The following is a 25,967-nucleotide window of genomic DNA, read 5'->3' as shown; positions in this document are numbered from 1 at the left end:
AGAAGGGAGGATGGAGAAGGGAGAAGGGAGAAGGGAGAAGGGAGAAGGGAGAAGGGAGAAGGGAGGATGAAGAAAGGAAAAAGGAGGATGGAGAAGGGAGGATGGAGAAGGGAGAAGGGAGAAGGGAGAAGGGAGAAGGGAGAAGGGAGGATAGAGAAGGGAGGATAGAGAAGGGAGGATGGAGAAGGGAGGATGGAGAAGGGAGGATGGAGAAGGGAGGATGGAGAAGGGAGAAGGGAGAAGGGAGGATGGAGAAGGGAGGATGGAGAAAGGAAAAGGGAGAAGGGAGGATGGAGAAGGGAGGATGGAGAAGGGAGGATGGAGAAGGGAGGATGGAGAAGGGAAGGTTTAATGCCACAGCACCACAGCAGGTCCCTCACACATTTTTGGCTGTTTCCCGTTCCCAGCGATGCCTTTACCCCATCCCCAGAGCACAGAGTTCAAAGCAGGAGTGTGAGATCTGCAGAGCACCATTAACATCTGTTTTCCTTTTAAAATCCCCCTTTTTCTGGCCTGGGACAGCTCAGAGACTCGGAGCCAGCAGGGAGGCAGCGCCCTGCCCTGAGCAGCCCCCAGAGCATTCCAGTGGTTGCCACAATCTCTCTCTTTTGTTTGATAACGCAGAAATCAGCAAAACCCCGTCCCCAGCGTGAGATTGGTGAGGATTGCAGAGGGAGCACTCCGGAGGGCTGGACATGGTGCTTCTCCTCCTTTTAGCAGCTCTGCTGCGAGGTGAGTCAGGGAGACACCGAGTCCCAGCCCTGAGAAGAGCAGGCTCAGCTGGAACTGGGCACACAGGCTGTGTTCTTCTGGCTGAACCTCCCTTGGACACCAAACACCTCCACCTGCACTGGAAACCAGTCTGAGCACCCCCTGCCCAGTCCAGACCTGCAGAGAACCAGCAGAGCTGGCCAGAGCTGGGAGGAGAATCCTCCCACAGGGGAAGGATGCTGCCAGCTCAGGCAAATGCCAAAGGGTTTTTCCGATAATTTCTGCCTTTGAGCTTTAACTCCAGGTCTGGGGGGGTCCTGGAAGGGGCATTGAGGGTCTCCCTGTCTGTGCCAGTGGTTCTGTGACACTGGGGGCACTCGGGGAGGGGAAACACCACATCCAAAATAGATTTCCTGAGCTCCTTGTCCCCCTCAGCAGCACAGCCCTGCCTCGGAGGAGTGATGGCTGTGAGTAACCAAAGCCTGTTGTGTTTGTGCCCCAAAAGAGCCCGTGTCCAGCAGCCTGTACAGCTCCAGGGCTCTGGCAGGAGGCCTCGGAGGCTCCATCACCCACCAGTGCTTCTACTCCCCCACCCCGGCCAACAGATACGAGCGGAAATATTGGTGCAAAATAGCAGCGAACGGGGTGTGCTACACCATCATCTCCTCCAGCATCATCTCCTCCAGCAGCTTCACCTCCAGCAGCTTCACCTCCAGCAGCTTCACCTCCAGCAGCTTCACCTCCAGCCACTACCGCGGCAGGGTGGCCCTGGGGGATGTCCCCCAGAACGGCACCTTCACGGTGACAATGACACGGCTGAGGAGCAGCGACTCGGGCACCTACAGGTGTGGGATCGGCAGCACCAAGCAGGGGCTCTACGTCAGCATCAACCTGACCGTCCTGCCAGGTACCGCTGGGGCCTGGATCCTGGGACAGCTCTGGGAGAAGGGGCCGCAGGTTTTACTGCTAATGTAGTGATAAATATTAATATAATATTGTATAGTGTATATTATATATAATTAATTATATTAGTTATAGTATTTATTAAAAATAAATATATTTATTGTATTAATTATACAATAATTATAATATATTATATTATATTATATTATATTATATTATATTATATTATATTATATTATATTATATTATATTATATTATATTAATAATTATAATTTTATATAATTAATTCTATTATATAATTATATATTTATTAATTATATCAATATAATCAATGTTATATATAATTATATTATATATAGTATTAAATATATAATATATAATTATATTATAATTATATTATAATATAATTATATTATAATTATATTATATATAATTAATTACATTATATTATATATATAATTGTATAATATATAATTAATAGAATATGGCTATTAATTATAACTTATATTAATATAATATGTTGTATTGATACATCATTATATTTATATTATAATAATTGTATATTTATAATTATAATTTATATTGTAATATATATATTTATAACAAAATATATATTATTGTATATATTATAATATAGAATTGTATTTATGTTATATATAAATATATATAATATAAATATATAGGAATATATTATATATAGATATATAATATATAAATATATTATATATAAATGTAATACATAATATTAATACATTATATTAATATATTCTATTATAAAATACATATTTATAGAAAATATATCATATATATAATAGATATTATATTATATATTATATATTTAATATTGATATACTATATTATATCTAAACTATCATACCTATGTTATATATTGATATATGATATGTATAATTTTGGGGTATAAAAGCAGCCAGGTTTGGCCAAATCAGCTGTTCAGAAATGTGAAAGGAAACCCTTTCCTGACGTTGGAAAGCCAGGTTTGGAGACTCCGGGGAAGGGCACAGGGGAAATGTCTGAGTGAAGGGGATTTGGAGAAGTAAAGGAAATAACTGCTGGAGATTCAGGGTGTGAACTATGTGTGTGTGGATATTTTTGAGGTGTTATAATCTAAAAAAGATGAATATTTATTATTTATCTATTTACTATCCTAGGGCAGAGCTCAGGGGCATGGCCTGAGCTGTAGAGCCCGAAGGATGGGGCAGTTTTTGGGAGCTGTGTGCTGCCAGCCCCTGTCCTGCTCTCTCCCTGCAGATGCTGCCGTGTCCAGACCAACCCAGCTGGTCCGAGGGGATCTCCACGGCTCTGTCACCATCCTGTGCCCCTCTGGGGACACCCAGAGTCACCACAAGAGGTTCTGGTGCAAAGTGGGCAGAAGGAGCTGCACTCTCATCGCCAGCTCTGATGGCTTTGTGGGCAGGAGGTACCAAGGACGGATTGTTATCACCCCTCAGGACAGCTCTGGAGCTTCCAAAGTCCTGCTAAACGACTTAAAGAAGGAAGATTCGGGGCTGTATCTGTGTGGGACACAAGGCCCGAGGGGTCAGGAGAGCCTGCAGGAGGTGGTTCTGCTGGTGGCCACAGGTAGGACAGGGCATGGGGAGCTCAGCGCTGGCTGAGGGGCGTGAAATGCTAATTCTGCGTCCTCCCTGCAGCCTCTGCCCTTCCCAGGAGACCCAAATTCCTCAGCGGCACCGTCGGGGGCTCGCTGTCCTTCCAGTGCCACCACGACCCCAGGGGCACCTACGAGAAGAAGTACCTGTGCAGGTGGCAGGGAGGGAGCTGCCCGCTGCTGCTGGATGATGAGGGGTTCGTGCTGGAGTCCTACCGAGGGCGGATACAGATGTCCAGCAGCGACCCCGAGCGCGGGAGCTTCACGGTGCTGCTGAGGCAGCTGAGGGAGGAGGATGAAGGCTGGTACTGGTGTGGGGCCAGGAGCGGGCACACGGAGCTCACGGCCTCCCTGAAGCTGCTCATCCACAGGGGTAGGTGGTGGCACGGCCTGGGTGGTCCCCAAACCATTCCACACCGTGAGAAACGGCATCAAAGGAAATGAAATCTCCTTTAATTGTGAGTGAGCAGCCGAGGCGATGGGGGAGGTTTTCAGGGGTGAGAGAGCTGAGCTTTCTAAAGAAATTGGATAGGTTTGGGTTCTATTATTGATTCACTACGATGCAAACCCCCAGGAGCTGAGATCCTGGTCCTGGCAAGTGCAGCACAGGGAGGTGTTTGGCTCTGAGGATAAGCTGAAGGTTATCTTGAGAAACTGCAGAGTGGGAACAGCCAGATCCATGGAACTGCTCCTCTGGCAAAGGCAGAAGGAGTGGGGTTAAATTAGGATGTTTGCCAGGTATTCAGGTTTTCACTGGTGCTTTCTATAGCACTCCCAGGAGAGCAGAAATGCCTCAGTCTGGTGGTTTTTCACGTGAGAAGCGAGCTGAAATGTGTAAATCTTTGGTAAATCCAACAAACACATTGCCTCTGCCAAAGAGTGGGGATTAAAGCCTCAAAATGAATTTTTATTAAACAAAATTCTCTGTAGGAACCTGCTCCTCATGGGACCCAGGAACAGCCACGGCACCAAGTCCTGCTGCCCCCAGCACGGCCAGGCACGGGAGCATGGCAGATGTGATGGGCACTGTCCCCAAGGACACCACCATGGACACTGTCCCCAAGGACACCACCATGGCCAGTGTCACCCACAGCACCACCATGGCCAGTGTCACCAAGGACAGCACCATGGCCAGTGTCACCCACACCACCACCATGGCCAGTGTCACCAAGGACAGCACCATGGCCAGTGTCACCAAGGACACCATGGCCAGTGTCACCCACACCACCACCATGGGCACTGTCCCCAAGGACTCCACCGTGGCCAGTGTCACCCACAGCACCACCGTGGCCAGTGTCACCAAGGACACCATGGCCAGTGTCACCAAGGACACCATGGGCACTGTCCCCAAGGACACCACCATGGCCAGTGTCACCAAGGACACCATGGCCAGTGTCACCAAGGACAGCACCATGGCCAGTGTCACCCACGGCACCACCATGGCCATTGTCCCCAAGGACACCACCATGGGCACTGTCCCCAAGGACACCACCATGGCCAGTGTCCTGAAGGACACCATGGCCAGTGTCACCAAGGACACCATGGCCATTGTCCCCAAGGACACCACCATGGGCACTGTCCCCAAGAACACCACCATGGCCAGTGTCACCAAGGACACCACCATGGCCAGTGTCACCCACGGCACCACCATGGGCACTGTCCCCAAGGACACCACCATGGCCAGTGTCCTGAAGGACACCATGGCCAGTGTCACCAAGGACACCATGGCCATTGTCCCCAAGGACACCACCATGGCCAGTGTCACCCAAGGCAGCAGCTCCCTGCTACCCTCTGCCACCCCTGGCACCTCTGCCACCTCCCCAGGTGAAGCCTTTCAGGAGAGGTGAGTCCACAGCCACACCCTTGGTGCTCCTCACCCTGTCTGCCCCATTCCCCAGGGCCCTGTGGAAGTTGTGCACGGCTGAAAACACCTCCAGGAGACACGAAAAGGGAGAGAAGGTGGCGAGGTCACCTCGTGTCCCTGCACACTTTGAACTTGTCTCTGACCCTCCTGGTGCTGGCTGCTCCTGTGGAGCAGATGCCAGAGTCAACAGCCGTGCTCCTGCCTGATTCCCTGGGCTCAGGATGGGGACAGGACCTTGGGAATGTTGCTGAGGCTTGAGCAATAGCCCTGGTGAACGTGTGGCTGCTGCACAGCTCAGGGCACCCCTTCCCCGAGCCCTGCAGCAGCCAGGAGCCCACGGGCAGTGTGGGAGCTCGCTGTTTAACCAGGAGGGAGCTTTGGCTGAGGTTCAGCCAAAGCCTGGCAGTGTTTTGGCCAGGAATTGTTCCCTGGTTGTTCTCCACACCAGTTCCTGTGTCTCACCCCAGTGCAAGCGGCTTCCCAGTGGATTTGTCTCCTGTGCTCCCTGTGAGCAGCTCCAGCTTCTCCCCCAGCTGTGGCCACCAGCCAGCCCTGCTGAGGGGATGTGGTGCAGATGCACCAGGAATTGCAGGGTCAGCCAGAGCTGGGCAAAGTCCACAAATCCAGTTCAATCCCGAGATTGGCACCTCGGATCCGCATCCACCCCCATCCTCCCCACCCCAGCTTCCCCCAAGCCACATCTCCCTGTCATCCTGACAGGAGGAGGGAAGGCACCTTCCAAAACTGTGACAACTCACCAAAAGATGTGTTTCTTGTGAATTTGTATTGTGCAAACAGCTCATTTTCCCTTTGGAGGCACTAATTCAGCTGGCAGCACAAACCCCACACGGCAGCCGTAGAAATCACTTCCTCATAAGCCAAACTCCAGATCAAATGATTGCAACTCTCCTTGACTCTGTTGACTTTTCTTTGATTCAGTCAGAGCTTACAACTCCTTGCTACTCTTTAGTGCGAAAACACCCACCTTCATGAACCACGAAGGTGACTCCAAACCTAATTTAACCCTGGTGGTTGATCTTCCCAGCTCCTCAGGTGAGCCACGGCTGCTCCCAGCTGTGTTACCAGCTCTGCTTTTGCTGATTTGCATCACCATCACCATCCTCACCCTGGCCAAAATCAAGCTTCAAAAGCAGACAGGTAAATTGGCCAGGAAACACCTTTTGGGGTGGCAGTGGTTGTTTTGGTTTAAATTTCCAAGGGCTGGAGTCTGACCCGTGGAATGTTTCCATCTCCTGGACACGTGTCTGTTCTGCAGCCCCAAACCTGCAAGCAAAGTCCTTGAGGGGTTGTTTGGTTTTGTTTTCAACCTGCAAATGCAGATTTCAAATTTCAAATGCAAAGCAAATGAAGGAAATGCTGAAGCCCTGCTGAAAGCAAGGCTGGGATTTTGTGCCTGGAGGGTTTGTGGCTCTGTGGGTGATAGAAAATCCTGGAGGGAGGGACCTGTGTGGTGTGAGTGGCTTCACTCTGGGCAGCTTCTGCAGCCAAATCCAGCTTATTCCATGCAAAGCTGACAAAGACAAGCCCCAAAAAATCCTGTGTAATAACTGATTTGCAAAAACATGTGCATCTGTCTTAATCCAGACCATGTTATGTCCATAGAAATAAACTTAGGGACAGAAAACCTTTGTCCATGACAGTGGTGAGGGGACATTCCTTATTCACAGGAAGGAAAGTGTGAAATAATGGCCTCATTTGGTGTCTGACACACTGGAATAATTAGAGAGGTGCTAGTGGGGGTGTTCCCTGCAGTGCATCTCTGTGTTTTGTTTTAAAGGAGAAGAAAGAAGCACCACGGGGAGCCTGGAGCCAGCTTTGGCTGGAAGGGAGGAAGGGATGGAGGAGCCCTGGAAGGGAGGAAGGGATGGAGGAGAAGCTGAGTCCAGGAGAAGAGCAGGAATTCAGGATGGGCTCTGGCAAATGTAGGTGGGTGTTTGCTGCAACTGGCACTGCCAGTATCACCTCCCTTGATAAAAGAGAATAAACCAAATTTTGAGCAGGGAATCTGTGGCTTGGTAAGGAAAACACCTCCACAGGAGAGGCACCAGCTCTGCAGTGCAGGAATTACAATCCACAGTCCAAGAATCACATTCTGCCGCCAAACTCCTGCCTTTATTCCTTACCAAGGAACGTTAAACCATGGATTTCACAAGACTTGGATTAAATCCTACATAAAGTTTATATATTTATTGTAGGGTCGATTATAATTTTCGATTTCAAGTAGTAAAGCTCTTATCACCCTTCCTGCCTCTTTCAATAAATCCTGATTACTTATCAGAATTACACAGAAGTAATTATTGTTCACTGTGTTGCAACCATGCCATTCTTCTGTGTTCTATTGTGCAGGACAATCTCTGCTATCCTTGGAAATATCAGGATGACCAGCAAATGTAAGAGTCTATGTAAGAGTCTCAGATTGTTGGTGCTTTTTTAGAGAAAAGCTCCTGTAAAAATCATCTGGGGAAATATTTTAAAGTGTATTTGATCTGTGGGAATTTCTAGCAGTGAGAAGGACTCCGCTGAATAAAAAATTAGTGGAAGAGTGGCTCAGAAATTTGGTGATTTCATGTTCTCACTCCAATGCACTCAGAGCCAACAGGGGTTTTCTGGTCCTAAATGTAAAGAATAGAAAGAAAAATTACACCTCCCCTAAAACCTTGAAAATAAACCAACATTCTGTGAAAAACTCCTGAAAGGGAGAATGAAACCCAGCAATTATTTGTGCCTTTTCTTCCCAGATGTCTGGGCTGGGGTAAAAGCTGGGATAATTCTCTTAACTGAGCAGGAGGTTGGCTCCAGAAGTCCCTTCTCACCTGGGTTTCTCCACCTTTCTGTTCCCAGAGCTCCTTAAAATATCATTTAAAATACCAATACTGGCATAAACCCAGAAATACCTATGAAATGACTTCTACAAATACCACAGAGAGGCAATGCCAGATCACAGCTTCTCTTCTGTTTCACTCTTTTACAGTCACTCTATGGAGAAAAATTACTTTTCCAGGTGCCTGATGAAGACTTGAGCCAGAATCTGCTGTGAAAGCCTCTGGGTACCTGAGCTGGGAATTTTCTCTGTGGAAAGACAAGCCCCCAACACCTCCCAGTGCTTTTCCCAGAACCCAAATCCCCTTTGGTGAGAGCTGAACCCCCACACTGCCCAAACTGCTCCGTGTTTTGCAGAAGAGAGAATAAAACAACGCACCTGAACCCAGCTATTTGTGGGTTGTTTCCTTGAGGGAAAGGTAAAAAAAAGGAGTGGGGAGGGAAGGATCTTTGTGGCTTCAGGGTTGCTCAGTGAGAGGCAAAATATCAGAAAATCACAAAATGGTTTGGGTTGGAAGGGAGCAGGTTACTAAAAATAAAAAGGATTTTACTTTTATTTGGTTTGGTTTTTTTTAAATCCTGATCCATGGAGTCATTTTGCAACACATAAACCACGTCTGATTTCAGTTTCTCAGCCACCCACGTTCCCAAAGTGCTATTTTTCCTTCACCTCTCCTGCAGGGATATCCAGAGCTTCAGGAGCAGCTCAGATTCAAACACAGCCCAGCCCCGAGCAGCAGCGCTGGTTTCACACTTGGATCGTGGCTCATGCTGCAATCTGCACTCCCCAAATAAAAGCAATCCGAAGGTTGTTTGTTTTCTGGAGATGCCAAAATGCTTTGGAACCTGTGACTTGGCAGGGAAACGCTTCCTCATGTGCTAAAGCAAGGAAATACATTTCAAATATATTTACATGAGGCCATGGATTGGATTTACTGGAAATGCTGAGGGTGAAAAGGGGGGTTTGGTTAAAAAAAACCTATTTATTAGCCTTGGGTTCATTTTTCCTCCTTGAGATGCACCAGGAGTTAAAGGTGCCCATATTTCTGCCAGGTTTTCCTCTGCCCACAGCCATCCCACCTTCCTCTGCAAGGTCTTAAAAGCACATTTCCATCGCTCTGCAGGAGCCAGCAGGGAAGGGATCCCGAGGGATCCGTGCCTGGGAGAGTGGGAGCTCCAGGAGAGCAAACACAGCTGTGTCCACTGTGGTCCAGCCAGCACAGCTCGGTGGCCACGAGGCAAGAAAGCAATGCCAGGATTCCCTGGAGAATGTTTGGAATGGTGGGAAGTGTGCAAGGGATTGGGGTTTGTTCCCATCGAGGAGAGGGGGTGGTGGCTCAGTCTGAGATCCCCACCAAGCACAGCGACAGCCAAAAGCTCCTTCCTCACCCCAAGAGATCCTTCCTCACCCCAAGAGATCCTTCCTCACCCCAAGAACTCCTTCCTCACCCCAAGAGATCCTTCCTCACCCCAAGAACTCCTTCCTCACCCCAAGAGATCCTTCCTCACCCCAAAAGCTCCTTCCTCACCCCAAGAGACCCTTCCTCACCCCAAAAGCTCCTTCCTCACCCCAAGAGATCCTTCCTCACCCCAAAAGCTCCTTCCTCACCCCAAAAGCTCCTTCCTCACCCCAAAAGCTCCTTCCTCACCCCAAAAGCTCCTTCCTCACTCCAAGAGATCCTTCCTCACCCCAAAAGCTGCACATTCATGGAAAAAATGGAGCTCAGCACCCTCAGCTAAACAAAAGGCATTTCCAAGGCTGGCTTTAGGATGTGACAAATCTGTTGAAGATCCCAGTTCTGGGTCAGGATCTTGCTGCTCCCAGGCACTGCAGGAGCTGCCATCCTCTTCAAACACATCAGTTTTCACAGAGTGGGCGAGGAAAGCTCCGTGTGACCCCCCCAGTCAGAAGGAATTCCTGCTTTTGCATCATTAAAAGGAGGCAAAGCAAGGAACCACAGCTGCCCTGGCTGCTCAGGTCCTGCCCAAACAAAAAGCTGGCACAGAGGCACCCAAAAGACTCTCCATGGGTTTGACCACAGAGAGACACCAAGCTCCTTCCCAAAGGAGGCAGAGGAGCCCTGGAGTTTTCTGGGAGCCCCCCAGGCTGGGGTGAGGACACCCTGGAGGGACAGCAGAGCTGGGCTGGGCTTTGCCATGGGCAGAGCTCACCTGGCAGCGCTGCTGGATGTTGTTCCTTTAAGGCACAAGAGGTGGAAATGCAGGGCTGAAGGTGCAGGGAGTATTTAAAGCAGGCTGGCACTGCCACAGCCCCGTGGGGACACAGGACACTCACAGCACGTCCCAGCAGCCGCCCGAGAGGGAACGCCAGAAGTGCCTGGGGTGTAAGTAACGCTGCTTTGGCATCTTTGGGAATGCACAAAGATTTAAGGTTTTGTAAAAAAAAAAAATATTTGAGCTTTTGTAGGGCTGTGGTGGGATGGGGAAGGAGAAGAAAATGAGTCTTGAGCCAATTTTGAGGATCCCTCCTCACATGGCAGGGAAGGTTTGGAACCATTTCATGTTCAGAACTCACTGGTGGGAGGCTGATTTCTTCTGAAGGAACCACAGGAACAGCCTTATGGCAGTTATGGTTTCTTCCCTGCAGCAGATTTTTAATACTTAGTTTCTAAAAAAAAAAAAAACCTCAACAGATTAATTATCATTACAATATTTGCTTTAAGTTTTAACATGGGAAATAAAAGTTAGTAAATATTACCATAGTAATCTGAATTTTGTGACTCAGCCTGAGGTCATTGCTGGCTTTTGAACCCCAACCATCAGATTTTGAAATTTTAGAAGAGAATTGCTGCAGTTGTGTCCTAAAGGAGCTGCTTTAGACGCTCCCTGAGAAGTTTGTACAGTTACAGGAAGATAAATAGAACCTGAAGCTTAAATGAATGGACTGGACGTGGTCTCCTAAAAGTGAAATCAGAGGAGCCCCTGTCCCACTCAGACCAGTGAAGGGTCCTACACCCCTGAATTCCCACTCTGCACAGGGAACATTCCTATAGATTTAATACATTCCTCAAGTACAAATAATCATCACCTAATTGCAATTGTTAATAAATCCACACTGGCATCATCCATCCCTCCAGCCTCTTGGGCCATGGGATGTTCCTGCTCCTTGCAGGCAGAGGAGAATTAAACTAAAATAATTTCATGGTGCTGAAGTTGATTTCACTCTCCAGCCCAAGGAACAAATGAACCATGAAGGTCTGATCTGAAAAACAACAAGTGGGTGCATGGAGGATCTGAAAGGAACATAAAATCAGGTCTCAGGTTAGTTAGTGGATCCAGCAGCTGAAAGGAATGTAAAATTGGGCCAGCAGCACAATCTCAGCTGGGATTTCAGTCACTGCCTTGAGAGCTGCCTGTTTATTCTATTTTAATTTCTTTTCTGAAATAAGTTGCTCATATGTTTAACTGACACAAACATTCTTAGTTCAGAGGGTCCCAAGCACTGCAGGTATTTCTAAAAACTGCTGATTTCTTGGTAAATCCTGATACTCTTCAGCAAGTTCTACCAAAGTGTTTCTGCTCATTGCATCACCAAACGAGCCCCTCCTGTTTATTTTCTCAATATTGAAAAGGAGTCATCTGCTTAGAAGTGGAAATGTTTATTTTCTGCATGTGGTTGGGTCAGCTCAATCTTTTATCTGCAAGTTAATTGCTCATTCTTAACCCCATGAAAATGGGGTGGAATGGTGGTTTTTCCCCATTCCACTGCAGAAAATAAAACCCATGGCAAGGCAAGATTAGCAGTGAACTTGATGGGCATTTGAAGATGTGAGTAATCCAGTCCTGTGCAGGATGAAATTTGTTGCTGAGCCTTTTTTCTGGGCACAGAAACCTCCAGAACTTCCTCACAGCACAACTCTCTCTACAACAATTTGCATCTGCACAGCTTCCCCATGGATCAAAAGGATTTGAGGGGGGAAATATTACCTGTATATAAAATATATAGAATATATGCAATATATTACCTCTATATTATTATTTCTCAATTATTTGAATAGCAGCAAACATTCCACAAAAATCCAGAAGGGCTCCCAGGCTGGAATGACAAATGTCACAATTAAACATTTAGTGTTTTGTCAATCCCATGGCCTTGACACTGTTCATTGTCAGGAGCAATAGTTAATATCTAATGTGCTGGACTGGGCTGATCCCTGGCAATCCCTGCAGCAGGAATTCAGCAGAATTTGGGAATTGAACTCTGATATTCCGTACCCAGACAGAGCAGCTGCTGGCTCAGGTTTGCACAATTTGATGGGGTCAGGTCCTGGTCTCTTCCAAATTATAAATCTGAAGATAATTTAAATCTGAAGATAATTTAAATCTGAAGATAATTCTCCCTAGGACTGACAGAATCCCAAAAGCACAACAGAAACCTGGGGAAAGTCTTGTAATGGATGAGATTTGGAAGAGCCAGCCTGGCCAGAGAGCACTGCTGCTGGAAACCTGGAAAATACCAAAATTTAGGCATAAAATAGCACTGGAGAGGAAGGTGATGGTCCCAACCCAGGTCCAGAGAAACACCCAGGAAATTACCATCAGCCAGTGTCAAGGGTAAAGACACTAAAAACACATCACTAAAATGTCCTTGTCACGCAGTGGAGCTGCAAGGAGGTTTAGAGCCCAGCACCAAACCAAAACTGAGATTGTTATTCATTCCCAGGACCACATGAAGACAACAACAACAACAACAAAATTATCTGTCCTGAGCTGGAAAGCAAGAGAAAAGGTCATTATGTTGTAATTGTTCCATTTACACTTTAAACCAGCTCAGAGCTGTAGGTGTTGGTGGTGCAAGAGCACGGGAAGCACAGGTTTGGGTAGGCAGAGATCTTGGTAACCCTTCCAGAGCTGACAGAACAACGTGGGCTGTACCCCAAAAGCAGCTGGAATTTTTGAAAAAATCAGGATAACGGATTATTTCAGCTTTGGCAAAATGGGCAAGGCTGAACTGGGTCCTGCTTGCACCACAGGCTGGAGGGCAGTGAGGCAGAGGAGCTGCTGTCAGCCAGGGGCAAACATCAAGGCCCTCTTTGTGCCACGGTGTTTGCTTTCTGCAGAATTTGTTATGTTTGCCTTGCTGGCTACTTCTGGGATGTGTTTGAAAGAGAATTTTTCATGCTCAGTGAGTTAATTATTAGCCACGGACAAGTGGCCATTGAGCAAGGAGAAATCACAATACAAGGAAGAGGCACAACAGAACACCTTTCATCTTAACAGGGAAATAAAAGCTTTTTTTCTTCTGCCGGGAATTACCCTTAATAAAATCGTGTCACTTGATGCCCCGAAATCAAATTTCTCTGATTGTTTGTAAAGGTTTTCCTTGGCACCTCTTATCAGCTCCTGTGGGTGCCTTCTATGAACTTGGAACAGGCAGGTGGATCAAGATCTGGGCTCAGGAAACACACATAAAATCTGATTTTTGGAGGAGTAGAGCTGAGCTGAATCCCTACAGCTCACTCAATTCCTCAGCAGCTGAGGAAAGAATTAAAAAATAGAGGTGAAAATATCACCCTATTTATCTTTTGTGTGTCCTTGGAGAGACCAGGGAAACAGAGTCAGCAAATACAGGCTCCAGTCAGGAATTCTGTGGCAGAGGGAATATTGGGGTGTTGGGATGAGATCCATGGGCAGTCCTGTCCTGTGCAGCAGCCCAGGTTAGAACAGAGATATCAACTCCCTTTTTTCCCATCCAATTCCTCAACAGGAGCAATCCAAACCCGTGTTTCTCTCTACTTTACACAGCCACAACCTTCATATCCTCCAAGCACGAAGCTTATTAGACTCTTAACACTTTGCAAATGTGATTATTCAATATCTTCTACGTCTTTTCCAGGGAATGCAAGAAAAATGACATTACTGCTGTTCCTCTTCCTGCTCGCCTTGCTCCCAGCTGGGTCTGCAAGAGGCAGATACCTCCCCAAGGCAGCCAGTGAGTGTCACCCACCCAGGGCACAGATTTTGGGGTGGCCAAGGACCAGAGGTGGCCCTGGGAAGGGAGGAGGAGGGTTTGGGTGATGCCTGGAACAGGCTTACCTAGAAGCAGGGGACAGACAAAGTTAAAAAGATAAAAGTGGATATATTTAATGAATAATAATGAGTTTAATGAAGGACCTTCAGGTACATTAAGGGCAGATGAAGCCTCCCAAGAGGTTACACCCAAAATGGACAAGGTCATGAGTTTCTCAGACTGAAATAAGTTTGGGCCATTTGCATATCAGGGGTTAATTCTCCAATTCCAGCTTCAGGTAATGAAGTCATATTCCCCCAGTTCGCTCCCCCCACAATTCACTTTTGTTTATGATTTTCAAGGCCTGAGGTTCTCAGAAGGATTATTTTGTCTGACCAGAATGCAAAGAGAGCTTACCAACACTCTCTATGGAGCTTGGAGTTAGGCACTAATGCAGTACAGGACCTGAAAAATACAAAAGCTGAAATTCTGAGACATCATGGGGAGCATCTTAATCAGGTCATGGGGCCTTGCAGGCCATGGAGGCCGCACAGCTGTGGGGACACACGATGTGGACATGATTTCCTGAGCCTGAGGGAGTTTCAAGGGAAAGTGTTTTGGGGAACAGATCAGCCACTGAGAGCCTGAATGTGGCTCAGGAAATCCCGTCCTGACACGCAGCCTGTTCTCCCCGCAGTCTCCAGCCCCGTGTTCGGCCCTCGGCAGGTCTATGGCGTGCTGGGCGGCTCGGTCACCGTGAAATGTTTCTACCCCGGCACGGCGGTGAACAGACAGGACAGGAAATACTGGTGCAGGGAGGTGGGCTCCCGCTGCGTCACCGCCGTGGCCACGCGCTACGTGGCTCCCGACTACCAGGGCAGAATCTCCCTCACCGACCACCCCGAGGCCGAGAACTTCCAGATCAACATCTCAGCGCTGGGGCCGGAGGATGCCGGCACCTTCCAGTGTGGCGTGGGGGTCAACGGCAGAGGGCTGTCCCACAGAGTCATCCTCAGCATTGCTGAAGGTAATTACAATCTTTATGGATCTTGCAATCCCTAAAATACCGTTTGCTTTGAGATTTTCCCCCCCTCTCTCCCTTTTAAACGAGGCCTGTGGGGTGTCTGGGAGCCGCAGGTGCTTTCAGGGAAGTTTCATCCAGCCCCTGACTGTGTCTGTGCACAGCCCCACCTGTTCCTGAGGCAGCTGAGCTCTTCTACTTGAAGCTCCGCAGCACCTGGACCGTGTCCTGCAGCTTTGGCGAGGACACCGTGGACTTGAGGAGGTACCTGTGCAAGAAGGAGAAGGACGGCTGCCGGAACATCATCGACAGCCATCGGAACATTGATCCGGATCTCCAAGGGAGAGTTCTGCTGACTTTTGAGGAGCCTCCAGGCTCCTTCAGTGTCACCATGACTCAGATGGACTGGGAAGACACAGGCTTGTACTACTGTGGGGCTGGTGAATATGGGAAGGAAGGAAAATCGAAGGAACTGGACGTGTTTATCTACGAGGGTGAGCTGTTCCCAGGGTGTTTTCCCCTTCCTCTCGCCTTTTCTCCAAAAGCATCACCAGCAGTCTCACTTTATTTAGCAAGAACTTGAATTTCTCTTTGCTATTATCCTATTCTCTCATCTACACACTTCTTTCTATCAATTTAACCACCTGTAAGTACTAAACCATCACTAAATAAAGCTTGTATCCAGACTTCACCTTCCCAGAAGTGGATAGCTCTGCTCCCCAGCCCAAAACTCCAGGAGACAAATTCTACCTTCCTGCCCCAGTCTGAGGCAAGCAAGCTGTCTCTTCAAGCCCTCAGTTCCTTAAATCTCAAACTGACAGATGTAGAGGGTCCCTCTAGCAAAGGGAACAAAGCTTTGCAATTTCTGTCCACAAAGCCAACAGCACTCGGTGAATTTGGGAAAAAGCAAGGCCTGACTGATCCTTTAGGATCAATTCCCACCAGTGTCAGAACAATCTCCTGATGTTTGCACCCCTGAGCTTTGCTTGGCCTTCCTTTAGCCATGGCAGCTTTGTTGGATCTGATAATGTTGATTTTTTTTAGGAGACATGGACACAAGTGAGGCTCTTATAACTGCTCATTTCATTCTTGCCAACAGACAAAAACTTCCCTCAGTTAAAGACCACAGTAACTGGAAAAAAAGGAAGTTCAGCAACCTTCGAGTGCCTTTATGATCCTCTAACGAAATCTTCCACGAGGATCTGGTGCAAGTGGAGGCCCCAGGGATGTGACAAGATCATAGACAACACCGGCTACGTGAAGTACAACTATGAAGGAAGAGTGGCCATGTTCGAGAACCCCAAAAACAAAACTGTCACCGTCATCCTGAACCAGCTGCAGGCCAAGGACGAGGGCTTTTACTGGTGCATGTCAAATGAACTGAAGGAGCAGCAGTCATCCACGGAACTGAAGGTTGTAGAAGGTAAGAGGTGAGCCCTGGCAGTTCTCTGCCTGTTCAGGAGGGACAGAACCACCCCAAGCGAGCAATCTGCCTTTTTGGGAAGAGACGTGAGCTCCAAGCCTGAACTCTGTAATTCCCAAGAAAATTAGGAGAAACAGAAGCAGTTTCAAACACCCCAGCAGCTTCAAAACTGACACAGGGAAAGTTTCAGTTTTGTGGGAATGTTGCTGCTGAAGATGAATAGATCACAGGTCGAGGTGTGGTGAAGAGAAAGGGAAAGTTTATTTTTCCTCCCAGGATTTATAGGCTCCTGACCATGGCCAGGGATTGGATGGTCAGGATAACACTTTCTCACTGCACTGGCCATGAGAGATGCCCATCACAAGACATGGAACAGAAGGAATGTACACATATCTATGTTTACAGTTACTGTCCTGGGAAAGTCCTTAGAAAACCATGTCAGCAAGCTCAGAAGCTGAGTTTTCAGGGCGACATGGGAATGCGTTCACAGAAAATTCTTATGAAGTATTTCTTAGAAAGAAATACTTTCCTGCAAGAGAAGAACCATAAACAACACCTTTAGTGTTAATTAAGCAGCACAAGGAGCATTTTCCCTCGAAGCTCCATCCCCACTACCTGCTGGCCACCCCACCACTGAACCCCAGCACTGATGTCCTGTTTGTCCTTGCAGGAGAACCTGCGCTGACGGGACCGAAGGAAGTGGAGGCACAAGTGGGCTCCAGGGTGGATTTAACCTGCTCTTACCCCTGCAAGTACTACTCCTACGAGAAATACTGGTGCAAGTGGAACTCCACTGGCTGCTCCATGCTGCCAGCGCTGGATCAGGGGCTGCCAGGGCCGGGTGCCACCTGTAACGCATCCACCAGGACGGTTGTGCTGAGCTTTGACCCGCTGGCGGAGGAAGATGAAGGCTGGTACTGGTGTGGGGTGAAGCGCAACGGTGCCTTTGGGGAAACCATGGCCGTGGAGCTGCGGGTGAGCACAGGTGAGCTCCAGGGCAGGGCTTTCCCTGCTCGTCCCTTGTGCCCAGGGAGGGCTCTCCATCACCGCTAGGCTGCAGCAGCTCGAAACAGAAGCGCAGCATCCCGGGCAGGTGCCAGCAGCGCCCTCCCTGATTTGCACAATTTCCCTTCACGTTTTCGTTCGCTCAGTTTTGACTTCCCAGTCATAAAAAGCTCGCCTCTTTCCACAGTAATTTTACTTTTAACCCCGTGCTGGTTAATTGCTCCTATCACAATGTGTAGCATCATTTAGTTTAGGCAACATCTGGCACCTTTCAGGTAAAGGAATGATCAAGTTCAGAGATCTTGCTCCAGGGAACTTCTTATCTTAATAAACAGGAAACCAGTAAAGAGCAGGAGAGGCTGACACCAACAGCAAGGGGCTTAGCCTCGGCTTTGGTGGAGTATTTTGGAATTGAAATGGTTTTGGGGGGAGGAATATAGTTAGAGGCAGAGAAAGATTAGAGCCCTGGGTATCTGATATTTACCCACCCTAAGTGAGTGATGGCCAATGTGGAAACAGAGTGAAACAGCCCCATATCATTGTTTTTGGTGGGCAAGGAGCCAGGAATAAAAACAAAGCAAGGATGCAAAATTCAGTCTGGAAATTATTAGAGGCAGGACTCAGAAATGCAAGCCTTTTTACTTAGAAATGCAAGACTCTTTTAAAATTCAGAGGCAGAGAGATCCTACTTGAGATTTTTGCAGTAAAATATTTGGCCTGAGAGCATTTCAGGCCTCAAACCCCCATTTTGAAGATCCTCTCATGGAAAGCCAAAACCCACAGCAGCTCCATGTCCACCAAACACATCCCTGTAGTTTTTGTGTCCAGTTCTCATGCTGCTGCTCTCTAACCACCCTCCTTTCCTGGGACACACAGGGAGCGATGCCAAGCACAGCCCAGAGCTCCTGGATGTGGATTCCAGCCGTGAGTCTGGAGCTGTTCCCCCAGGAGGAGCCTACAGCGATGCTGAGGTGCGAAAAGGAGCTGTCCCAGAAAGGTTGGTTCCCTCCATCCCCTGCCATTTCTCATTTTTGTGGGGTTTATACAATCCCATTGTGTTTACACACCTTGTGTGTGTTGTTTAGCAACACAAGAAAAAACTCAGCCCCGAATAATTTTGCTTTAAATGTCAGAGAAGATAAAAAGTGAGAGCAAAGGGCAAGATGACTCATAATTAATCTCTAATTCAAGAAATTAGTATCAGAAGGAAATTATTAGAAATTCCAGGTACTATTTGAAAGTACTTCTGTTAATATTAGAGAACTTTCCTTTGTGTATTTATAACCAAGCTGCTGATGTAGCTGTTGACTTCAAGCCTATATTTTTATTTGGGTTTTATTTTATTCCATGTGCTAGAATCCAGTTAATTGATTGAATTGCACCATGCTCACTCAGAATTACCATCCCACCCAAATTTAGCCTGCTGGATTTTCACATGCATCGCTCTCAGTGAGATTTCTCTCCCTCTGTTCCAGCTCTGATGAAAGCCATGGCTCCAACACTCTGGCCTTAGTGCTGGGCCCTCTTGCTGGTCTGATCCTGATTGTTGTGACAGCTTTTGCCATTGTCAAATACAGGCAGCTGAAGAGATCTGGTGAGTCCCTGCCTCTCTGGGCTCTCAAGAAACAGCAGCAGCACTGAGTTCAAGTGCTGGGCTGAGCTTCTCTCCTGGTACCACACCAGGATGGGCAGGAAGGTCCCAACCCCCTGCTCCTCCTGTGACCCATCCAGAGAGCTCCAACCCCCTGCTCCTCCTGTGACCCATCCAGACAGCTCCAACCCCCTGCTCCTCCTGTGACCCATCCAGAGAGCTCCAACCCCCTGCTCCTCACACTGACCCATCCAGACAGCTCCAACCCCCTGCTCCTCCTGTGACCCATCCAGAGACCTCCAACCCCCTGCTCCTCCTGTGACCCATCCAGACAGCTCCAACCCCCTGCTCCTCCTGTGACCCATCCAGACAGCTCCAACCCCCTGCTCCTCACACTGACCCATCCAGAGAGCTCCAACCCCCTGCTCCTCCTGTGACCCATCCAGACAGCTCCAACCCCCTGCTCCTCACACTGACCCATCCAGAGAGCTCCAACCCCCTGCTCCTCCTGTGACCCATCCAGAGAGCTCCAACCCCCTGCTCCTCACACTGACCCATCCAGACAGCTCCAACCCCCTGCTCCTCACACTGACCCATCCAGACAGCTCCAACCCCCTGCTCCTCCTGTGACCCATCCAGACAGCTCCAACCCCCTGCTCCTCACACTGACCCATCCAGACAGCTCCAACCCCCTGCTCCTCCTGTGACCCATCCAGACAGCTCCAACCCCCTGCTCCTCACACTGACCCATCCAGAGAGCTCCAACCCCCTGCTCCTCCTGTGACCCATCCAGAGAGCTCCAACCCCCTGCTCCTCACAGTGACCCATCCAGAGAGCTCCAACCCCCTGCTCCTCACACTGACCCATCCAGACACCTCCAACCCCCTGCTCCTCACACTGACCCATCCAGAGAGCTCCAACCCCCTGCTCCTCCTGTGACCAATCCAGAGACCTCCAACCCCCTGCTCCTCACACTGACCCATCCAGACAGCTCCAACCCCCTGCTCCTCACACTGACCCATCCAGACAGCTCCAACCCCCTGCTCCTCACACTGACCCATCCAGAGAGCTCCAACCCCCTGCTCCTCCTGTGACCCATCCAGACAGCTCCAACCCCCTGCTCCTCCTGTGACCCATCCAGAGACCTCCAACCCCCTGCTCCTCCTGTGACCCATCCAGACAGCTCCAACCCCCTGCTCCTCCTGTGACCCATCCAGACAGCTCCAACCCCCTGCTCCTCCTGTGACCCATCCAGACAGCTCCAACCCCCTGCTCCTCACACTGACCCATCCAGAGAGCTCCAACCCCCTGCTTGTCGTTCTAATTGGGAACGGCGGGAAGAACGACACGGACTCTCAAGGGAGTCAGATCAGGAGAGAATCTCTAGTTTATTGTTACAGCCATGTTATATAGACTGGTTCGTCGAAAGTACAGAAAGGAAACTCTTATTGGTTAGTAAAATACTACATTACCATCATTGGTCAGTGGGGTTTACCACCCCCTGACCTTCTCCTGTAAGGAAAACACGGGAACAGACAAACAGCACCTGCAGGCTGTTTTGTGTCTTTGAGGATTGTTTTGAATCCTCCCATGAATTTCCCAGGCTAGCTTCTCAGGCAGGCCTGGCAGGCCATGGGGCCTGCAGCTTGCTCCAAAGCTAGCATCTACACCTGCTCCTCACACTGACCCATCCAGAGAGCTCCAACCCCCTGCTCCTCACACTGACCCATCCAGAGAGGTCCAACCCCCTGCTCCTCCTGTGACCCATCCAGAGAGCTCCAACCCCCTGCTCCTCACACTGACCCATCCAGACAGCTCCAACCCCCTGCTCCTCCTGTGACCCATCCAGACACCTCCAACCCCCTGCTCCTCCTGTGACCCATCCAGACAGCTCCAACCCCCTGCTCCTCCTGTGACCCATCCAGACAGCTCCAACCCCCTGCTCCTCACACTGACCCATCCAGACAGCTCCAACCCCCTGCTCCTCACACTGACCCATCCAGAGACCTCCAACCCCCTGCTCCTCACACTGACCCATCCAGACAGCTCCAACCCCCTGCTCCTCCTGTGACCCATCCAGAGAGCTCCAACCCCCTGCTCCTCCTGTGACCCATCCAGACAGCTCCAACCCCCTGCTCCTCCTGTGACCCATCCAGACAGCTCCAACCCCCTGCTCCTCACACTGACCCATCCAGACAGCTCCAACCCCCTGCTCCTCCTGTGACCCACCCAGACAGCTCCAACCCCCTGCTCCTCCTGTGACCCATCCAGACAGCTCCAACCCCCTGCTCCTCACACTGACCCATCCAGACAGCTCCAACCCCCTGCTCCTCACACTGACCCATCCAGACAGCTCCAACCCCCTGCTCCTCCTGTGACCCACCCAGAGAGCTCCAACCCCCTGCTCCTCACACTGACCCATCCAGAGAGCTCCAACCCCCTGCTCCTCACACTGACCCATCCAGACAGCTCCAACCCCCTGCTCCTCACACTGACCCATCCAGAGAGCTCCAACCCCCTGCTCCTCCTGTGACCCATCCAGAGAGCTCCAACCCCCTGCTCCTCCTGTGACCCATCCAGACAGCTCCAACCCCCTGCTCCTCCTGTGACCCATCCAGACAGCTCCAACCCCCTGCTCCTCACACTGACCCATCCAGAGAGCTCCAACCCCCTGCTCCTCCTGTGACCCATCCAGACAGCTCCAACCCCCTGCTCCTCACACTGACCCATCCAGACAGCTCCAACCCCCTGCTCCTCACACTGACCCATCCAGACAGCTCCAACCCCCTGCTCCTCACACTGACCCATCCAGACATCTCCAACCCCCTGCTCCTCACACTGACCCATCCTGAGACCTCCAACCCCCTGCTCCTCCTGTGACCCATCCAGACAGCTCCAACCCCCTGCTCCTCACACTGACCCATCCAGAGAGCTCCAACCCCCTGCTCCTCACACTGACCCATCCAGACAGCTCCAACCCCCTGCTCCTCCTGTGACCCATCCAGACAGCTCCAACCCCCTGCTCCTCCTGTGACCCATCCAGACAGCTCCAACCCCCTGCTCCTCCTGTGACCCATCCAGACAGCTCCAACCCCCTGCTCCTCCTGTGACCCATCCAGAGACCTCCAACCCCCTGCTCCTCCTGTGACCCATCCAGACAGCTCCAACCCCCTGCTCCTCCTGTGACCCATCCAGAGAGCTCCAACCCCCTGCTCCTCCTGTGACCCACCCAGAGAGCTCCAACCCCCTGCTCCTCCTGTGACCCATCCAGAGACCTCCAACCCCCTGCTCCTCACACTGACCCATCCAGAGAGCTCCAACCCCCTGCTCCTCACACTGACCCATCCAGACAGCTCCAACCCCCTGCTCCTCACACTGACCCATCCAGACAGCTCCAACCCCCTGCTCCTCACACTGACCCATCCAGAGAGCTCCAACCCCCTGCTCCTCCTGTGACCCATCCAGACAGCTCCAACCCCCTGCTCCTCACACTGACCCATCCAGAGAGCTCCAACCCCCTGCTCCTCCTGTGACCCATCCAGACAGCTCCAACCCCCTGCTCCTCACACTGACCCATCCAGACAGCTCCAACCCCCTGCTCCTCACACTGACCCATCCAGACAGCTCCAACCCCCTGCTCCTCCTGTGACCCATCCAGACAGCTCCAACCCCCTGCTCCTCCTGTGACCCATCCAGAGACCTCCAACCCCCTGCTCCTCACACTGACCCATCCAGACAGCTCCAACCCCCTGCTCCTCACACTGACCCATCCAGAGACCTCCAACCCCCTGCTCCTCCTGTGACCCATCCAGAGAGCTCCAACCCCCTGCTCCTCCTGTGACCCATCCAGAGAGCTCCAACCCCCTGCTCCTCACACTGACCCATCCAGACAGCTCCAACCCCCTGCTCCTCCTGTGACCCATCCAGACAGCTCCAACCCCCTGCTCCTCACACTGACCCATCCAGACAGCTCCAACCCCCTGCTCCTCACACTGACCCATCCAGAGACCTCCAACCCCCTGCTCCTCACACTGACCCATCCAGACAGCTCCAACCCCCTGCTCCTCCTGTGACCCATCCAGACAGCTCCAACCCCCTGCTCCTCCTGTGACCCATCCAGAGAGCTCCAACCCCCTGCTCCTCACACTGACCCATCCAGAGAGCTCCAACCCCCTGCTCCTCACACTGACCCATCCAGACAGCTCCAACCCCCTGCTCCTCCTGTGACCCATCCAGACAGCTCCAACCCCCTGCTCCTCCTGTGACCCATCCAGAGACCTCCAACCCCCTGCTCCTCCTGTGACCCATCCAGAGAGCTCCAACCCCCTGCTCCTCCTGTGACCCATCCAGACAGCTCCAACCCCCTGCTCCTCACACTGACCCATCCAGACAGCTCCAACCCCCTGCTCCTCCTGTGACCCATCCAGACAGCTCCAACCCCCTGCTCCTCCTGTGACCCATCCAGAGAGCTCCAAATCCCAGAGTCCCGGCTGAGACAGAGCCCAGCCCTCCACGGGCTTTGCCCATTGTGTCACAGCATCGCCTGGCACAGAGGGTTTGGGTCTTGTTGTGCTCCCACCCACTCTGAGCAAGACCTGAGGGATTTTCCTCCTCCCTGTCACCAGACCTGGTGTCCGTGGGGAGCTACAGGACAAACATCAGCATGTCAGACTTCGAGAGCGTGAAGGACTTCAGTGCCAGCAACAGCGCCAAGGAGATCCAGGACACCCCCATGGGAGGGGATGGTGAGTGGCTGAACCCAGCCCAGCCCTGGGGTCAGGCTGAAATACTCCACAAAAGCCACAGAAACACCTGCCAGCCACTGCCCCCTCCCCAACACCTTCCTTTCTCTGCCTGCAGAGCCCACCACCACCACCATGGATGCTCCAGAAAGCGCTGCCGAAACAACGAAGGCAAAAAGGGTAAGAGGAGGCAGGAGAGAGGCCACTGACCTGGGAGACGTGGCCACAGCCCTGCAGTCTGTCCCAAAGGGGCTGTCTCCTCCCAGGGGCTTTATTTGTACCCTGGTGCTCTCCATTTTTCCCAGATCCAGCCCCCGTGGGTGGATCCTGACACCCCTGTCCTGACTCCCTGGTTTAGCAGAGACATTAACAGATGTCACGTTGCTTCAAGAAATGAACCAAGGCAGCCCCAGGCAGCATCAGGAAGGTTGGGTTTGTTACCAGAGATTTGAATCACTGGGATATGCAGATGGCTGGAAACCATCACATCCCACTTCTCAGTGGCTCAGGGGACACAGGGAAGCAGGGAAGGCTTGGCCATTGCAGGGGCTAATTTTATTTTTATTCTTTTTTCTTTTATCTGCCTTTCCCTAATTTTCTCTACCTCCCCTCCCCTCGGGTAAGGTCATGGTCCAGTGGCACCATTTGGCAGTAGCTGCAGGTGCCAGATTCAAGCCTGTAGGGACTTTTCTTTCAAAGCCCCTACCAACAGGAGAGGTGTAGGTGTTGTCAGTGCCAGGAGCTGAACTGGAGTGATCAGTAAAGAAAGCCTAGCAGTTTTAGGACAGGGGAGTGGATGCCAGCATCCAGGCTTGCCAAGGAATCCCAAACTTAAAAGCTTTTGAGATCCTCCCAGGATGACACATCAGCTGTATCATCCCACCCCTCCAGTGTCCCTGTGTCATCCTGGGATATCCCCAAAATGCTGCCTTTCCCCTGCTGCCCATCCCCATCCCCTGACTGTGCTCCTGTCCTTCCCAGAGCTCCAAGGAGGACGCTGACCTTGCCTACTCCTCCTTCCTCGTCACCTCGGACAGCATCACCCAGCGCAGCTCCGGTGGGGACAGCACAGTCCTGGACGTGTCCCCCAGCCAGGACCGGGTCTGAAGGGGAGGTGGCAGCGCCTGGGACTGCCTCTACCTTGAGGATCACTACACAATTCACAATTCATTGCTCCCACAGTTTGCTATAACTTGACTTTTTTTTTTCTTTTTGCTTAAATTCAGCTTGGAGTGGTGATTTAGGAGGAATGGTTTGATTCCGAAGGGGGCTGGAAGTGCAGGTCTGAGTGAGGAGGTTGGGTTGGGAAACAGCAGGAACTCGAGTGGCTCGTCCCACCAGCAGCCCCAGTTCCTACACTGGGCTCTCACTGGCCAGAAGGAGCATTGTGAAAAAAAAAAAATCCCATTTTCTTTTAAAGGCATCTGGAAAACCCTTTAGAACAGCATCTGATGCTTCTGATTTCTCTAAGCTTTCCCGACCTGAGGGCAGCACCTGCAGGCCAGACACGTCTGGAGTGTTTGTATGCATGATCAATAAAGAATCCAGTGGCTTTCAGCAGACTGGGGAACTCAGGGTCTGTGGGATATCACAAGAAAACCCACCCAGAGAGGCACAGAAAGGGTGGGAAAAGCTGAATATTCCACAGATAAAGCAGCTAGGAAGCTGCAATGATGAAGAGGTGACAACGGCAGGCTGGGTTAGCTGGCAGACACTGGGCCTCACTGAGGATAAACACAAATTATCCCTACATTGCAGATTCCAGAATTTCACTGAGGATAAAACACAAATAATTCCCGAATTGTGAACTTTCAGTGTCTCCCTCCTGCTCACTTCTCACATCCACATTGCACCTTCCTGCCAGCCCTCAGAGGGAGGTGAGGGCTCACCTGCCGCATCCCCAGGGCTGCATCCCCTCAGTGGGAAGGGGTTTGGGTCTCGGGAAAGGCGTGGAGGGCCGGGACAGGTCCCTGGAAGGCCGGGAAGGGTCTCTGGAAGGCCAGGACAGGTCCCTGGAAGGCCGGGAAGGGTCCCTGGAAGGCCGGGACAGGTCCCTGGAAGGCCGGGACAGGTCCCTAAAGAGGCCGGGAAGGGTCCCTGGAAGGCCGGGAAGGGTCCCTGGAGAGGCCGGGAAGGGTCCCTGGAAGGCCGGGACAGATCCCTGGAAGGCCGGGACAGATCCCTGGAGAGGCCGGGACAGGTCCCTGGAAGGCCGGGACAGGTCCCTAAAGAGGCCGGGAAGGGTCCCTGGAAGGCCGGGAAGGGTCCCT

General features: G+C 50.8%; 2 protein-coding genes and 1 long non-coding RNA gene across 3 annotated transcripts; 2 read left to right on the top strand and 1 right to left on the bottom strand.

The window, feature by feature from the left end:
* Positions 1–695: 695 nt before the first annotated feature.
* Positions 696–5,089, top strand: LOC131587572 (high affinity immunoglobulin alpha and immunoglobulin mu Fc receptor-like). The gene is made up of 6 exons (XM_058855573.1): positions 696–732; positions 1,217–1,334; positions 1,431–1,618; positions 2,885–3,214; positions 3,286–3,615; positions 4,173–5,089. The coding sequence occupies exons 1-6, from the start codon at positions 696–698 to the stop codon at positions 5,087–5,089; spliced, it is 1,920 nt and encodes a 639-aa protein (XP_058711556.1).
* A 3,415-nt stretch (positions 5,090–8,504) lies between these two features.
* LOC131587840 (uncharacterized) lies at positions 8,505–12,005 on the bottom strand. Its single transcript, XR_009279443.1, has 3 exons — positions 11,934–12,005; positions 10,484–10,576; positions 8,505–8,826 (listed from the first exon to the last, which is right to left on the bottom strand). It is a non-coding gene; the product is annotated as an uncharacterized LOC131587840 (long non-coding RNA).
* On the top strand, positions 10,136–25,257 carry LOC131587839 (polymeric immunoglobulin receptor-like). The gene is made up of 11 exons (XM_058856118.1): positions 10,136–10,292; positions 13,802–13,897; positions 14,613–14,942; positions 15,101–15,430; positions 16,036–16,359; positions 17,030–17,344; positions 18,241–18,361; positions 18,840–18,958; positions 23,581–23,700; positions 23,816–23,877; positions 24,679–25,257. Exons 2-11 carry the CDS (start codon positions 13,816–13,818, stop codon positions 24,802–24,804), a joined length of 1,929 nt encoding a protein of 642 aa, XP_058712101.1. The 5' UTR covers positions 10,136–10,292; positions 13,802–13,815; the 3' UTR covers positions 24,805–25,257.
* The last annotated feature ends 710 nt before the right edge of the window (positions 25,258–25,967 follow it).

The sequence above is a fragment of the Poecile atricapillus genome, chromosome 23 (assembly GCF_030490865.1).
Source record: "Poecile atricapillus isolate bPoeAtr1 chromosome 23, bPoeAtr1.hap1, whole genome shotgun sequence".
Taxonomy (NCBI): Eukaryota; Metazoa; Chordata; class Aves; order Passeriformes; family Paridae; genus Poecile; species Poecile atricapillus.
The sequence above is the reverse complement of the archived record's forward strand: the minus strand, read 5'-3'. Positions and strand labels throughout refer to the sequence as shown.